At 52.9% G+C, this 14,932-nt stretch overlaps 1 protein-coding gene across 1 annotated transcript; it reads right to left on the reverse strand.

Annotated features, from left to right (window-relative positions):
* Positions 1-4,760: 4,760 nt before the first annotated feature.
* G0S2 (G0/G1 switch 2) lies at positions 4,761-5,066 on the reverse strand. Its single transcript, XM_009956167.1, has one exon. It carries the CDS (start codon positions 5,064-5,066, stop codon positions 4,761-4,763), a length of 306 nt encoding a protein of 101 aa, XP_009954469.1.
* Between the last annotated feature and the right edge of the window lie 9,866 nt (positions 5,067-14,932).

Below are 14,932 nucleotides of genomic sequence, written 5' to 3' on the forward strand. Positions count from 1 at the left end.
AGCACTCAGCCCACACTTGGTCAGGTAGCACCACTACAGTCACTCTGCCTGTTCCTCCATCCCTTTGCTCCTAACTTGGCTCATGATCATGGGGCAACAATTTCATTCCTTGGCTTGAAAATAAATGAACTAATTAACCTTACCTCAGCTGTGATCTTGTCTGTGTTGGCAGCAGGGAGAGAGGCTCTCTTCAGATGTTGTTTATCTCTGGTGTTAGGGTACTGCAGTAAAGCGATAACTGTCAACCTTTGTGCACCGACCGCAGGCGTGTCGGGAAGGTGTCATGCTCTTTGCTCCACGTTGTCGCAGGGAGACACGGGGCCGGGGGCAGCCCCGTGGGTATGGAGCCAAACGCTGCGCTCGCCTTGCTGGTGTGTTGTTTAATGAGAATTGGGGTTTGGTTGGGGTTTTTGTGTGAAACAAAGTAGCTGATAATAAAGGACTGAAATACTGGATATTTTGGACATACGCAAATTTTTTTTAATGGAAAGTTTCAGTTATGTGCCATTTAGGGTGTCCTGTGTGGCAGTGAAGCGCGGGGGGGTGCTGGCGTGGTCCCCAGGAGGGCTGGGGGCTGTGGCGGCAGCAGGAGCTGCTGGATCTGGTTGTGCTTCGCTGCCCACGTGGGTTTGCTCTTGGCCGCCGGTCGCCTTCCAGGGCCCTGCTGCTCCTCACTCCCACTCGCAGCTTTTTCTGGGTTTGTTTTGCTGTGTGCAACTTAAGAACTTATTTCTAACCTTCTCCTGGGGGCGGGGAGTGAGGGAAGGGAGAGGAGGGCAGGAAGGGATGACAACAGAAGTGTTTTCTGATCTCAGCTGGTCCTGGCCCTGCTGCTGCCAAGCCTCATGCCTTGGCAGAGGGGAGCCCAGTGGCGTGCCCGGCCCTGGCTAGTGAGAGGGAGCCCTGGGTGCAAGGGGGAGCAGCCTGTTGCTTCTGAAATGGCTTCACCCGAATTGTCCTGGATGTATCCCCCTGCTGCAGGTCGCTTCTGTATTGCTCATCTGTGAAGCCGTGTTTTTCAAGAGGTGATGCTCAGCGTTGGGCTCACCGAGGTTCTTCATTTATTGCTGCCTGGAGCTCCCTTGAGTTTTTTTTTTCCCTGTGTGACCAAATCAGGGATTGCTGCCTTGATATTTGATTGTTGGTACTGTGGCTGCTTTAAGTCTTGGCTGCTGTCCATGCTCCCAATGCCCTTGGTGTTGGGTGGCAGAGGCTGATACGCTTATCTGGGCCCCTAATTTTAGCCTGGAAGCTCTTGAAACATCCAAACTGCAAATAGAGAGTGAGGACTCTCTGAAGACATTCAGCTCATGCCCTTGAAGTGATTGGCCTGTGAGGGAGGGCTGCTGGGTTTTAGGTGGCCTTCAACTCCGTATGATGAAAGCCTGGACAACGGATCCAAGCTGAAATAAGATCTTTGAAGAGGTGTTACAGGGTGGGTAAAGACAAATACTCCCCACATCTCATGCCAGCTGCAATTTTCCTGAGGGTTTAATGCACCAGGAAGGTGTCACATTTACAGGTTAAAGTTAACTGGATTCATCTAAGTCTTACAGAAATCAACCTCACAGAACGCTCAGCAATCTGACTCACACCTTGGGCAATGTGTGGCCCTCCTCCAGAGCTTATCCCTCGGGACTCTGGTTTAACTCTGTCTTAAATGCTCCATATGCTTCTACACTGTAACTTGCCTGAGGTGTCCGTACTAGTACTGACTGTACATCTTATTCTATCTGGTTGCTCTCTGGTATATCCCAGTACTTATAATTAAAATTTCTCTTTGCATTCACGCAGGGGCTTCCAGAATGACTCTGCTGTGCTCCGTTGCCGGTGTAGGGGGGTGCTGGTTGCATGAGGTTGTATTTGTGGCAATTGTATTGTCCAGGGCTTTCTGCGGTTTGCCTGTTGTTGAAATACAGCTGTCAGGGGCCCCAGGAGACAGGGCTGGGAAACAGGCAGGTTTGGAAAGTCGTGCTGTGGTTTGAAGACAGGGAGGTTTGCTGAAGTCTTTGAATCTGCTGCATCTGGCAAGCCTGTCATTCATCATAGTTAAAGTGATGTTAAATGGATTACTAAGCCTCCACGCACACTGAATTTATCATTGTGTGGTTTAAATAAGATTTTATATCGTTACTGTGGTAAAATCAGCCATTAATACGTGTCTAATTCACCACTCTGCAGAGAGCTGGTCCTGCCTAACATCAATGCAATCTGCTGTGGAGGTGGTAACGCATAGGCTTGACCTCTCAGCCTGACCTTTCAGGGTAATACACGGAGGTAACGACCTCTGAGCTTGCAGTGCGTCAGGAGGCAGGAGATTGTCTTCTGCAGGATATGATTTTACCAAGTTGGCTCCAGAACGGCCGGCGCAGCGCGTGGTTTAGCTGTCTAATCCCATTAGCTGTCTTAGGAGGAACTATTTTCATTGTTCCACAAACCTCTTTGCTTTAAGCTCATAAACGCTGTGACTGGATAACTGTGAAGAGGTGTGGGCAGCAGGGTGCCAGCACGATGTGAGGAGGCCGTGTACATGGTGTGAAGACAACCTGACGTCCAGACCCAGAGGTGGGTGGAGGTCATCCTGGATGGGCTCGCCTGGAGCTTCCTCGTCACCCCTGGACTTGCAAGCTGAGCTGCTTAAGCCAAGGTCTGTCTCCTCGGTTTTAAAATTTTCCCTTTCCCATAGGGCAGGGTGAGACACCTACAACTTGTAGAGAAGGGCTAATCTTGCCAACTGATGTGTGATTGACAGAGTTTGCAGCCGCCTTGGACAAAGACACGAGTCTCACCTCAGTTTAATCCATTTATCAGTTGTTTCGCTCTGCCGCAGCAGCGATGCTTCTGAATGGCAGTAATGCGCGAGAGCTCAGCCCTGGCGATGTCTTCATGCCTGACACAGCCACGGACGTTCAGGTCCCTGGTTTATCTGTGCACCAAGTGTGCCACGGGGAATCCTGGGGCAGCCTTCCCTGGGCCTGAGGCCGTGCTGCAAACGTATAACCTGCTTCAAGCTGGAATTGGGGGGGGAGGTGACAGATGCTCATCAGCCGATGGATTTCTTCAGACCTGAATTCTCCTTTCACGTTTGCCCGTGAAATTTCCATTGGTATCAATGAGGTGTTGGATTGTTCGGCCCTGCCAGAGACCAGAAGGCTTGGTTATGGACTAAATGAAGTATTTCTCAAAGGCTGTTTTTAAGTTAACTGGACTCTACTCTTTTCCCTGTGAGGAAAAGTTACTTCACACTTGATTCAAGGCTTGAACAGAGTTTTTGTGCAGACCCTGTAGGATTCCTCCTGCACAATATGCTGCTGGGTTTTTTGGTAGAAATAATTGTCAACAACATGAATTGTTGGTTATGTATTATGAAAACGTAAGGGTGAACTTCAGCTGTGTTCTTATGGTTTTGGATTCTGGTCTTAACTCGTGCAGCTCTGGGAGGAGCTACACATTCGGCACTGGTGTCAGGCCACGCTTTTTCATTTTCTATGATCTGCTGTTTGTATCCCTTGTTTTGCGTTTAGCTAGATAGCGGCACATCACTGGTACCTCTCCCAGTTCCTGTGTGAGGTGTGCAGCCTGCTCCTACCTCTGCCCCGCTGGCCGTGCCTTTGCCATTGAGCAGATAAAGAGGGATTTTCTGCCCCAGTCATGACTGGCAGGGACTATTTCCCTTCCCGCCCTTCTGTAGCATGGTCACCTTTCAGCTGTGGCTGCCTGGAGGGTTTATTTCACTAACATGACATAGTCCTGAACGCAACAGCTTCTTACTAAGCCCAGAATGATTTTTAAATAGGTGAAAGTCCTCTAATGAGTCTGGCAGTGTCCCGGGTACATCCCTGAAGCCTGGATCCATTTCCACACCCTCCAGGCTGACAGTGCCATCGTGTCTCTCCATGCTTGAGTTTTATCATCTGTGACATCCCTATAATACTGGAAGCTAATACTCTGCACAATTAGGTGTCTGTGGTGGGTTTCTGAAGCATCTGAGGAAAGGCACAAGATTTTCAAAAGTGTTTTAGCTGTGCAGCAGCCGTAGCCTGTTAGAGGATTGCTGGGGGATGGACAGGGGTTGTTTTTTTTTTTTTTTTTTAAACAGTTCTGGGCATGCATGGCCATGGCAGAGACACCAATCCATGTCATTAAACCCAGATAACCCCATGAAGTACAACCCCACCTCCAACTCAGGACATGTATCTGTCACCCGTGTGAGACAAATGCTGCCTCCTCCCCCCACCCCGGCTGGCTCATTGTGGAAGGGGCAGCTGCTAGAGGTAGGGAAATGCCACCCCCTCGGTCCCAGAGCAGCCCCACTGAGCGGGGCTTTAGTGGGAGGGTGCAGCCACTACCCTCAACTGTTCCCTGGGTCCCCCCAGCTACTCCTTAGAAGAGCCTGAGGCACGAGTGAAACCTGTTTGCAAAATCAATAAGAGAAGGCTTTGAAAATAAATGCAGCTTGAGAGCATTGGTACCATATAAAATATTTATTCATTTTGCAAAATGTTGTAAAATGCATCTGGTAATAAAAATAAGAAACCGTGCTGTGCATCTTGCACATTTTTATACCAACAAAAGGTATTTTTTCCCCACTGCTGCACAGCAGCAAATATAACCGTTCGCTTCTTTCAAGTCTTGCACTTGCGGTCTCCTCCTTCAGCCAACGCTTCTCTCTTCTTGCTGGAACCACCACCAGGTACAACAGGGCAGCAGAGTCTCTCGTGCTTGGTTGCTCAGCAGGCACCTCTCCAGCCACGGGGCTCTCAGAGGCCGTGCTGCCTGGTGACCAGGGCCCTCTGCATCGCCGCCGGCTTCTTGCCCTTTTCCAAGATCAAATCCTCCTGTTTCTGGGGAAGCTTTTGCTCTTGCACGGGGGCAGGTTTCTTCTCCTCCTCCTCCTCTAGCCTCCCTTCAGAGGTGAAAGGACTGCACAGTGTCTCCACCAGGCCAATAATCACACCGAAGAAAGCCAGCATGCTGCCCAGCATGTACAGCTTGACCATCTTCCTGTTGGGCTTCTGGCTGAGCATTTCTTTGGCAAAGGGGATCAGCTCATGCATGGTTTCCATTTTTTTTGCAGCAGATTCGGAAGATGTCAGCTCTACAAGAGAAGAGAGAGGGGGAAGGGTGTTAGTTAAATCCATCTGCTTTTTCCCGTAGTGGTCAGAGCCCTCCAGGCAGTCCGAGCTCTCCGCAGACCCTCCCGTTCCCTCCTCTAAGCAGGGATTTTTGATTTTTGCTAGAAGCCCACTTCAGGAAAACCCATCCACCCGCCGCCCCGCTGTCTGTCGGGGCAGCTGGGGGGAGCTGCCCGGCACCGCAGCCCCTTCGCCGGGCGGCGGCAAGGCGGGTGGGAATGCCCGGGGGTCCCCCGCGGCAGGTCCCCGCCTTCTGCACGGCAGCCCCTCGCCCCGCGCATCCCACCGCACCCCCTTACCCAGAGGCAGAGGCGGCGGCTGCTGCTGCTGCTGGGCCGGGCTGAGCTGAGCTGAGCTGTGCTGGGCTGAGCCGGGCTGGGCTCGGCTCCGCTCGGCAGCTGCTGCCCGGCCCCGCCGCCGCCGCCGCCTTATATCGCCGCCGGGGCGGGCGGGGCCGGGCATCACGCCCCGAACACGCCGCCAGCACGGGCCATCCCCCCCCGCCACCGGGCAGCGCCTGCCCTTAATCCGGCCAGGCTAAAAAAAACCCTCTTCTTTTTTTTTTTTTTTTTTTTTTAAAAAAAAAAAAAAACAACTTGTTGGTGTTGTCCCGTCCCCGCCCCTCCCCCTAAAAAAACAACTTACCCCAAAGTCTGATTTCAGAGCCGCAGAGCTTATGTGCAGGTTGCCGTGCGGCTCCGTGGCTGCTTCTGTAAGAAATATTGACTGTATTAGCAGGACCTTTCCTGAGCTAGTGCTTGGGACTGGGGGAGGGGGTCTGTGCCCACAGCTCGTAAAATATTGCGGGGTTTGGATCTAGGGCTTTGTGCACAGTCTCGTTCAGCAAAACAGACGCTTTTGCCTCGCTGCCCTTTCTTGCGGTGAGGCGGGTAAAAGAAAGTGCCGTGGTGAAGCGTGACAAAGGCGTTACCCGGGACAAGGTGTGAAGACGTTTGTTACAGGTTTCTGTAGGTGGCTCACGGCAAGGGGAACCGTTAGAAAGCGAAGAGATGCAGCGTGTGATAGCACCTTGATTTCTTGGGGGTAAGAGGATAACTGGAAATTCCTAAATTAGTGAAAGTTACAGGCAACTAGTTAAGACCCTGTTTCTCACTTTTCCTACGCTTGATGCTGAAACTCTGTAAACCCCACTGTACGTGTCACTGCTTGTGATTCACCTAAAGGACAGCGTATTTCCTTTTTGGGGAAAACCAGAAGGCAATACTGTCACATTTCTTCCCTGGCTTGCTGCTGCAGAGCATTGCATCAATAACATACAGCAGATTACATCATCTGCTTCCACTGCCAGCTCCATCGGTGCACGTGTACTGCTCTGGCTGGAAGAACGATATACATTTAGCGGCTGCTGACCCTAGAGAAGTTGCTAAAGCCAAAATCAGTTGTTCTGATTTTGCAGAGCAGGTGATTGCGTCTGGACACATTTCCCGTCTGATCCATATGGCTGAGATGATGGAGTTGCCCTGCTGGGGCAGTACGTAGAAATCACGATACGGTGTGAGCTGATGTGATAGCAGCGCTTTCGAGCGGTTGGTGTATGTGGAAAGAGGCGAAGCTCAGAGAGAGCCTTCGCAAAAGGTGCTGTAAAGGAGGCTGCTGCCTGGTGGCTCCCCAGGCTGAATCTTCTGCAGCCCGAAGGGTGGGCAGGCAGCCCCCAAAGTGAGCTGGAGCCAAAGGGGCTTGTCCTCAAGCCAGGGAGGTGGTTCTTGCTCCCTGTCCCCAGCACATGGAAAGGAGGGATGATTGCACAGGGAATGGGGGTTTGAGGCCTCTGAGCTGGGTTTTATCTCAGCCTGCCCAGGAGAAACCTCTCTATGACATGAATAACTTGTGATGTGAATAACTGGTGCCGTGTTTCCCCTTCCCACCCCTGTGGCACTGCAGCTGGCACGTCTGTGTGCGTGGCACAGCCGAGGCCGAGCACCGGTTTCATCTCTGAGTGTGGGAAAGCGGCAGAAGAGAGCTCTGAGAAATGGGGGAACTGCTGGAGTGTTAGTTAGCTGGGTCCCTTTTTTCTTTTGTTGGAGGATTTAAACTCCTTCCCTTCTGAAAAACTGCCCTATGAGGTGATACTGCCCAAATCCTGCCCTAGCATCGCTGAAATGGCTCATAAGGGTTGGACTAGTCGATCTTTAAGGTTTCTTCTAACCCAAACCATCTTCTGATTCTGTAATTAAAACCGGCCTAAAATCTGCCTTGTGTTGGGGTCACCGTTCCAAACTGTGGATTCCAGTCCTCCGGGCGAGCACCCTGCTGTCTTCCTGCCCTCCCTGGGCCGCAGGCGTTGATGCCCCGCACGCTGCCGGGCTCAGGGACGTAGTGCTTGAATTTGTTGTTTGTTTTTCTTTGCCTTCCTTGCTGAGCTCCACCGTGGGCATGTGTGGAGCAGTGAGTCACCCTTCACTCCTCACATCCCGCACGTCGGAGGGAGGCTGAAGGCTTTTCCCCCTGCAGCACACGCGCCGGGCGGGAGAGCGCTCGCAGCAAGCTGAGCACTCCAGGGAAACTCTGCCGGTGAAAACTTGGGGGTTTTTTGCAAGTTTTGACTGTGCTTAGGAAATTGTATTGCAAGGGTGGCTGTAAAAGTTGCTAAAGACTTGTCTATGCCTCCCTGGTGTCTGGGGTTTTTTCTTTAAATAAAAGGTCCTTATCTTCTCTGCCAACTTGGCAGCAAAGGTTGCAGCTGATTCCTGCATTCAAGCCGTGTTTTTCTCTTTTGCAATGCTTTGAAAAACGACCATTGCAGAAAAGATAGCTGGAGGAGGCAGCAATTAGACCTGGAAAGTTCAAGGTCACCGTACCTCGTCCAGGGCTGGCTGCGCAGCAAGGCTGCCGGCTCTTGGCAGTGTAAGGTGGGCTCTCTCCTTCCAGCCCCAGAGAGCGAGGAGCAGCGTAAGCTGTTCGGGCCCTGCACAGCCACCAGCAAGCAGCGTGTCTGTGCAGGCTGCAATCCCAGAAACAAAGGTCAGTGGGAAGTGTCGGAATCATGACGTTTTGCCTGAAAAAAAGTTTTTCAGGTTGTGGGATTTTTTTTTGAGGCAGGATTTTCTTGGCCTCCTGAACCTTAAGTTTGAAAGTCTCTTTTCCAACCTGAGGGCTAGGAAGGGTACTTTTTGTCCTTAAATGTAGATGGAGTTGTCCATGCAATTGCAAAGTACTAAGAGCTGGAGCATTAGGGAGAGCACAGAGCCCAGGATAATTTTGAGGGTTAACCAAGATGCTGATAATCATCTGTGGCAAATGCCTCTTATAGCAGCACTTGGATTGTGTTGATTTAATTAAATAATATTTAATTCAATTTTGTTTTAAATTTGAGTAACAAAGTCTGTGCAAGCTGGTTGTGTGGACATTTAAATTGGATTAAGAGTGGATAAAAGGATTAATGATTAACACTAAATTAGACTAATTTTAGCTGTTCCTAATCTTATTTAGGAGCGTGCACAAGGAGGTTGTCAGGTTTAATTGCAACTTTGATTAAACCAGGCTTTATAGCTGGGAAAACTGCATGAGTTTAACGTCATCTGGACGAAGAGCTCTGCCTGAATTTGCAAAGCAGCGTAAGCACCCAAGGCTTAACCTAAATATCACCGGCCAGGGGAAGGCTGAGACGTGTGACCGTGCGGAGCAGCTCAGGGAGATGATGCTCCGCTCACGGGCTTTGCATGTGCCGAGCTCAGCCGGCGCCTGGTGCGCAGCGCTGGAGCCACCAGCTCCGGTAAAGCTGCTTGGACATTTCTTTGGAGGGCGCAGGTGAAACCACACTGCAACTGCCGCTGCTCTGGGGCAGCTCTGCCCGCAGGAGCCCAAATTTAACTCTCCTGCTGGCGTGGCTTGCTTTGCACAGGGATCACCTTGGTGGTGCTTTTGGGAGTGGGAGCACCGGGGGCGAGAGCTCTGCCCTTGCTGTGGGTGGATGTGCGTGAGGAGAGGAGCGGTGAGCGTTTGCAGCTCTGCAGAAGGGGTGGAGAGGAGTCGGCTCTCCAGGCTCGGCTCTGGTTTCATCTGTGTCCCTTGGCCGGCACACAGCTCCATGCTGGCAGCGCGGCCACGGGCAGCTGCCCACCGCAGGCAGGGGCACGGCAGGCGCTGGGCATGCCGTGGGCGCGTGCTGGCAGCTCGGGGAGGAGAGCTGGCACGAGGTGCGGGAAGGGAAACGATTATGACATAAGGACCAGCTCCTGCTGCCAGAGCATCCCCATATGAAGCTCCAAGAAATCTTTGGGACAGTTGGTCTGCTCGGGCACAAATGTGCTGTAGGTGCTGTTCCCCCCAAAGCACTCGAGTGCGATAACTCATCTTCCACCGGTCCATGCGTGGACAAGGGTCGGCGCTGCTGGACTTTGTCCATGACAATTGTGAGCTCTGCGTGTGGTCTGGGACGCGTGGGGCTGTGCTCACCCGCTCCAGCCCAACCTGCCACCAGGGGAGGGGACCAAAGATGGGGCAAAACACTTGTATTTTTACCCTGGCAGAATCAAACCCTGTGTGCAGCAAGCTCCTTTCTTCAGTTCCAGCAGGTGAGGGGACAAACAAGCCAGCAACCAGGAGCAGAGAACAGCAAGACCTCCATTTCAGTTACCACTTGTGGTGTCAAGGAGGATACGTGGCTTCAAGTGGGCTCCTAAATACCTTCTTAGTTTAAACTTTCTGCAATGGGTGGTTGCAGGTGGAGGCAGGGTTGCTGGGCCAAGGGGCTCGCTGGCCGGCAGCAGTGGGAGCACAGAGACCCCCTCCCTGCCTCATCACTGTAGCCTGGAAAAGCTGAAATCCTCCAGAGAGCAGACGAACACTTTCCTAATGGAATATTTTCCCCTGTAGAAAATGGGGACAAGACAAAAATAAAGATGTCCCCCTGAAAGGATAATTTTATCAAACCTCCCAGTGGAAAGCAGGCAGGCTTCCCAGCCTGCTGACCCTGCTGGTTTTGCTGCCTGTACCGGTGTGTGCCTGGGGAGAGCTGTGCCGCGGGAGGTGGGCGGCCACAGACCGTGCGGAGTCCTGTGCTGAGCCTGCGTGTGTCTGGGCACGTGAAACTCGGCTGGATGTGGAAAGGAGCTGGGGAGAGGGAAAGGAAAAGCCTGACTTAAGGGCAAATACTGACAGCCTTTGCTTTAGCTTTAACCTACAGCTGGTGCACCGCTCCTGAAGGAGAGCTAGTGCCGCCTTTACTGGGATTTGGGGCAATTGCTGTGCACGGACCAGCTGCCCTCTGGCATTTGGCCCATTGCAGCCAGTATGTAGCAGGTCCCACGCTGCTGTGCCGGGGAGGACCAGGCACCTCCGAGGCAGCCCGTGTCCTGGACCTGCCTGCAGCCAGCACCGGGCACGTGCCATAGTGGGGCTGCAAAGGAAGGCAGCAGCCAATGCAGGCCTAGTGGGGGAGTCCCAGGGGACTGGGTCTCCAGACTCCGGAGTCTGCCCTCCCCTGTGCCAAGATCCTGCTCAGCATCACTAAGCCAATCACCCCTCTGCCTTGTTTTTCCATGTGTAATAGCAGCTGCCCATATAGCAAATGTGCTTTCAGGCATTTATTAATCCTTCAATGAAAAATGTGATAGCAGCATTAAGTATTGTTTAATTTTTATATGCTTGAATTATAAAATAATACCCAATTAGCATCCTTTTTCCTTGATGGAGGTTTTGCGTTTCAAGGGATTAAGTGTTCTCACATGCGGTGCTCTGCCCCTGATTTCCAGTCACCTTTGTGTTCCTCTGAACTCCAGAAAGAGAAGTTAAAAGCTAATTGAGCACGATCATTCCAGACTGGTCAGTGCTGACGAACTACTACCACACTTCAACAACCACGTTGAAGGCTACTGAGCTCGGCTGGTGTCCTTGGGAAAGCTCCCAAAGGAGTAAAGTACTCGTGTGCCTTTACTCTGACAGAAAGCAAACGTCAGATCAGAGGAAGAAAAACAAAGCTACTCATGCAGGAGTCACATCCTTTTCAATGCCGCCTGGGTGCGTTCGTTACCAAGTTCACTCTGGGTGCAGCACCCGGGGAGCTGCCCCGGGGTGAGGATCCCACGGTGCCTCCCTCCACCACGGCTCATCCCGCTCCGTCACTGATGTCGGAGCTTAGAAGGAGCGTGGGGAATCTGACCGCACGTGGCAGCGGGGCTCTGGCTGCCCGTCCAGCGAAGGACCCTCATTATAAAAGCAGAGGCTTGGCAGGTACTAGCCATTGCGGAGTGTGAGCTTGTGACATGGAGTGACACGTGTGTCCCCAGCTGGCAGGGCTGTCTGCCCCCTCCCTCGTTTTTTAGGGGGCGATTAGCTTTTAAACAGCTGGCTGTGATGCATTTCTGTTCTCAATGCTCTGACCTCTTTCCACCTGAAACTTAAAACCCGCCCAGCAGCACTTTCTTGGTTGCTGCCGGCGTGGAAGGGACAGGGTCCTCTAAAGTGTGTCCCCTTCAGCCCACTGCTGGCACCAAGACCTTCTGACACCAGCCCGTTGCCCCAGGTACAGGATCGCATGGTGTGGAGCTCTTCTGCCTCTGGCGAGCACCTCTGGGATCCGATAGAGCAGCTGCTTCGTGGATCGCACGCACACACCACGGAGCAGGCCCTCAAAGTCCCCTGCCCCCAGGAACGTCACCGGGTGTGAGGAGGCAGCAGCTCTGTGATGGTGTGGTGGGGAGCGGGAGCCCCTTGGGGGCTACATGTGCATCTTGTCCTGGAGAAGATGCTTCTAGCTGAGTGGTGTCCCCTAACCCGTGTTAGGGCAGGGTATGTCTCATGACTCAGGGCAGAGTTTCCTGCAGGAACTTGTTTTATTTGTTTTCCAGGGAACGTCTTACCCAGCCCCCCCGAGGCTCGTGGGCTCCAACAGCGCAGCACAGGTTGGTGCAGCTGTAGGCTAAACTGCAAAGGCACTGGAGGTCCCGAGAGCATCTTTCTTGGACCTCCCGCTCATCACAGAGGATTGCTCCAAGTTTTTTTTTATTTTTTTGTAGTGCATTTTTGCCATTATGTCCCCTCTGTATTTAGCCAGCCCTGCTGTCTTTATGTTCTCAGTCTTCACACATCTTCACTCCTTGATGCTCGGGAGACCGCTGCCATCTGAACGTGGTAAAGCGGGCAGAGTACAGCCTGGAGCACCGTTTGAGCCTGAATCCCCTGAGTCCCATCAGGGGCACAGGGCTGTGTCTGGGATCCCCTGCGCTGAGCCACGCTGTCCCTGAGCACCCAGCTGATCACAGCTGCTTTTTTTTCCTTTTACGCTTTCGTTGGCTTGCAGTAGATATTCTGTAAATGAGACTATTCCTTGCTTTTGTTCTTGTTTGAACCTGCAGCACCTGAAATTCCAGGGGATGGTTTACCTTGCTTTGGCAGGCTGGAGGAGGAAAAGATGGATCAAGGTGTTTTTGGATAATTCATTCGAACAGCTTGCGATTGAGGTAGCATTTTCCAGTCCTACCCTTGTTTGTGTGGCAGAATTGCAATGTCCTGTGCTTTACGGTAATTTGAGGTGGAGCCATCAGCGTTTCAGAGCGTATTAATGCTCAGCATTGCTGGCTTTGGCAGGATTGACAGGTGGCATTTACAGTCTTTCCAAGAGCAGCTTCAGCCTCCCAGTTTGACTACCAGGGTATGACTTTAAACCAGGCAGAACAGGCGCCCAGCAGCGGACATTCAGCCAAGGCTCGCAGGAGTGCCACGTCCAGAACCGCCGGCAGCCTTGCAGAAACCCAAACCCATCAGACCTTCCTCCCTTTGCCTTCTCCAACGTAGTCACTCCACCAGAGGAGGAAGTTAGAGAGTTCGATGCAATTTGGCATCATGGCAGGGAGGTTGGAACTAGATGGCCTTTAGTGTCCCTTCCAAGCCTAAACCGTGCTGCAATGGTGTGGTCTCTCGCAGAGCCTGGGGTAGGCGGTTCGCGCTGTGCTGCGCGAGGTTACGCTGTCGGGGGGTCTGACTGCGCGGGGCTCCGCTCACAGCCGGCGTGCAGGCGTGGTGTCGGCAGCTCGTGGCACGTCTCGTCTCTCGCTTTCTCTGTAAAACGTCCCAGTGTTTCTTCCCGCTTCCTTTTTGCCGCCAGCTGAGATGGGGAGGAGGCATCCTGGCTGCAGGAGCAGGAATGTGGTGTTACTGCATTGCTGAGCAGTACCAGGGGAAGGGCAGGCACACCCTGCGCTGGGGCACACCTCAGCCAGGCGGAAGCTGAGCCAACATTTCACGTACTGTAGCCTTAGGGGCAATATTTTTTCTTCCCAGCTCTGTGTATACCCTTTCTCTGAGCTCCTGATCCTCAGCTCGCACGCGCCTGTGTCGCTCAGCGTGAGGACGGGGAGGTAGGTAGCGCAACACCAGCGAAGCGGCAGGAGCAAAGGTCCGGAGTCGTCTGATGTGGTCTGCTGAGCCCCTGTCTGTATGGGAGAGGACGTGATTTTGGGGTCATTTCAGTAAAGTAAATGGAAAAGGCTCGATGCAAGTTCTTCTGAGGAGGCAAAGCTGTGCTTTAGCTGAAATGCAGCGTGTGAGCGGTGCCTGGGAGCGCTGGGGGGGGTGGTGGTGGCTGCGTGTGCAAGCTGCTGAGCTGCACTCCCAGCTGCATTCGCTGAACGGTTGCCAGTTTAAACGGATCCGTTCAAATTTTGTTACTTTGCTGGCACAGTAAAAAAAATAAACTTGTGATACTGTTTCCACTAAGACTCATGTAAAGCACAATGACCACTGGAATGTGTCAAGTGCAAGAGAGCTCGGAATTGGGTCCGAAGGAGGGGAGAAGGGCTCCTCATCACCTGGGCTTGCAACTAAGTACCCAAACGAGAATTATGTTTCTTAAAGTAATTTGACTCTCTTACTGCTTTCAAAGCTGGTGAGTTCACACGGTTGCATTTTGTAGGTAACTCTCAAGCACATCTTAGGTGATTTTGTGTCTTGAGGAATTCCAGTGCTGCAGACAGGAGAGGGGCTGCGTGACCGGGTCTGCCTGTGAAGCCCAGTCGCTGCACTCGAGGTTGCCTTCAGGCTGAAGTCTGCGATGTGAATACACAGTGTGATTGTAACTCGCATCCCGAATCAGGCTTTAAATGATCAAGTTGAGGTACCAACAGGGGCACTGCCTTGTCATTGCGGTGCTGAGCGCGATATGCAAAACCTGTCTGAGAGTGTGGGCAGACGTTCGGGTGTATCACCCGGTGCCGCGCTCTGGAAGGGAGCTGGTTTCAGGCTGACCTGGTGATGTCCTGGTGGTGGCCCCAGGAGGGTTAGCTACAGATGGGCTTTCGCTGGCTGGTCACCTGCAGAGCAGCTGGTTCATGCCGCCGTCATCCTTGTCCGAAGTGATTTATGTCTGTGGCCGTGCGCCCTGTCTAGGAGCTGTCGTGAGTTATCCGGTAACTGGGTGTGTGTGTCTGGAGATCCCTGAATCACTCCCTCTATCATTACTACACCCACAGGCACCTTCTCTCCCAGGTGAGGCAGCTGCCGGTTAAAAGCCGAGAGAGGAGAGAGCCAGCGCTCAGAGGGCTCTTGCGGTTGCAGATCGGCTGCCGGGTGGCACGGGGGGAGAGAGCCCTCGCTGCGAGCCGGGGACACGTGGGGACCGGGAAGGCGCTCCTGCTCAGGCAGGGAAGAGGGCAGGTGAGGCTTCTGGCTGCTCTGCCCCCACCCAGCTCTCCTGCAGGGCTTCCCCGCAGAGACCCTGCGAGAGATCCTTATTCTGCAGCGATTTTTACGGGTTTCTTCTTTTCATAGAACAAGACGTTGGGCCGTGGTGTGCGCTGGCGAGTTTTGGTCTGGAATCGGTTCTGGAAACGCAGGGCGAA

This window comes from Leptosomus discolor, chromosome 21 (genome assembly GCF_034619465.1).
Source record: "Leptosomus discolor isolate bLepDis1 chromosome 21, bLepDis1.hap2, whole genome shotgun sequence".
In the NCBI taxonomy this organism is placed as follows: domain Eukaryota; kingdom Metazoa; phylum Chordata; class Aves; order Leptosomiformes; family Leptosomidae; genus Leptosomus; species Leptosomus discolor.

Bases quoted from the DNA above. Each gene is read 5' to 3' on its own strand.
- G0S2 (XM_009956167.1), bottom strand. From the start codon at position 5,066: ATGGAAACCATGCATGAGCTGATCCCCTTTGCCAAAGAAATGCTCAGC.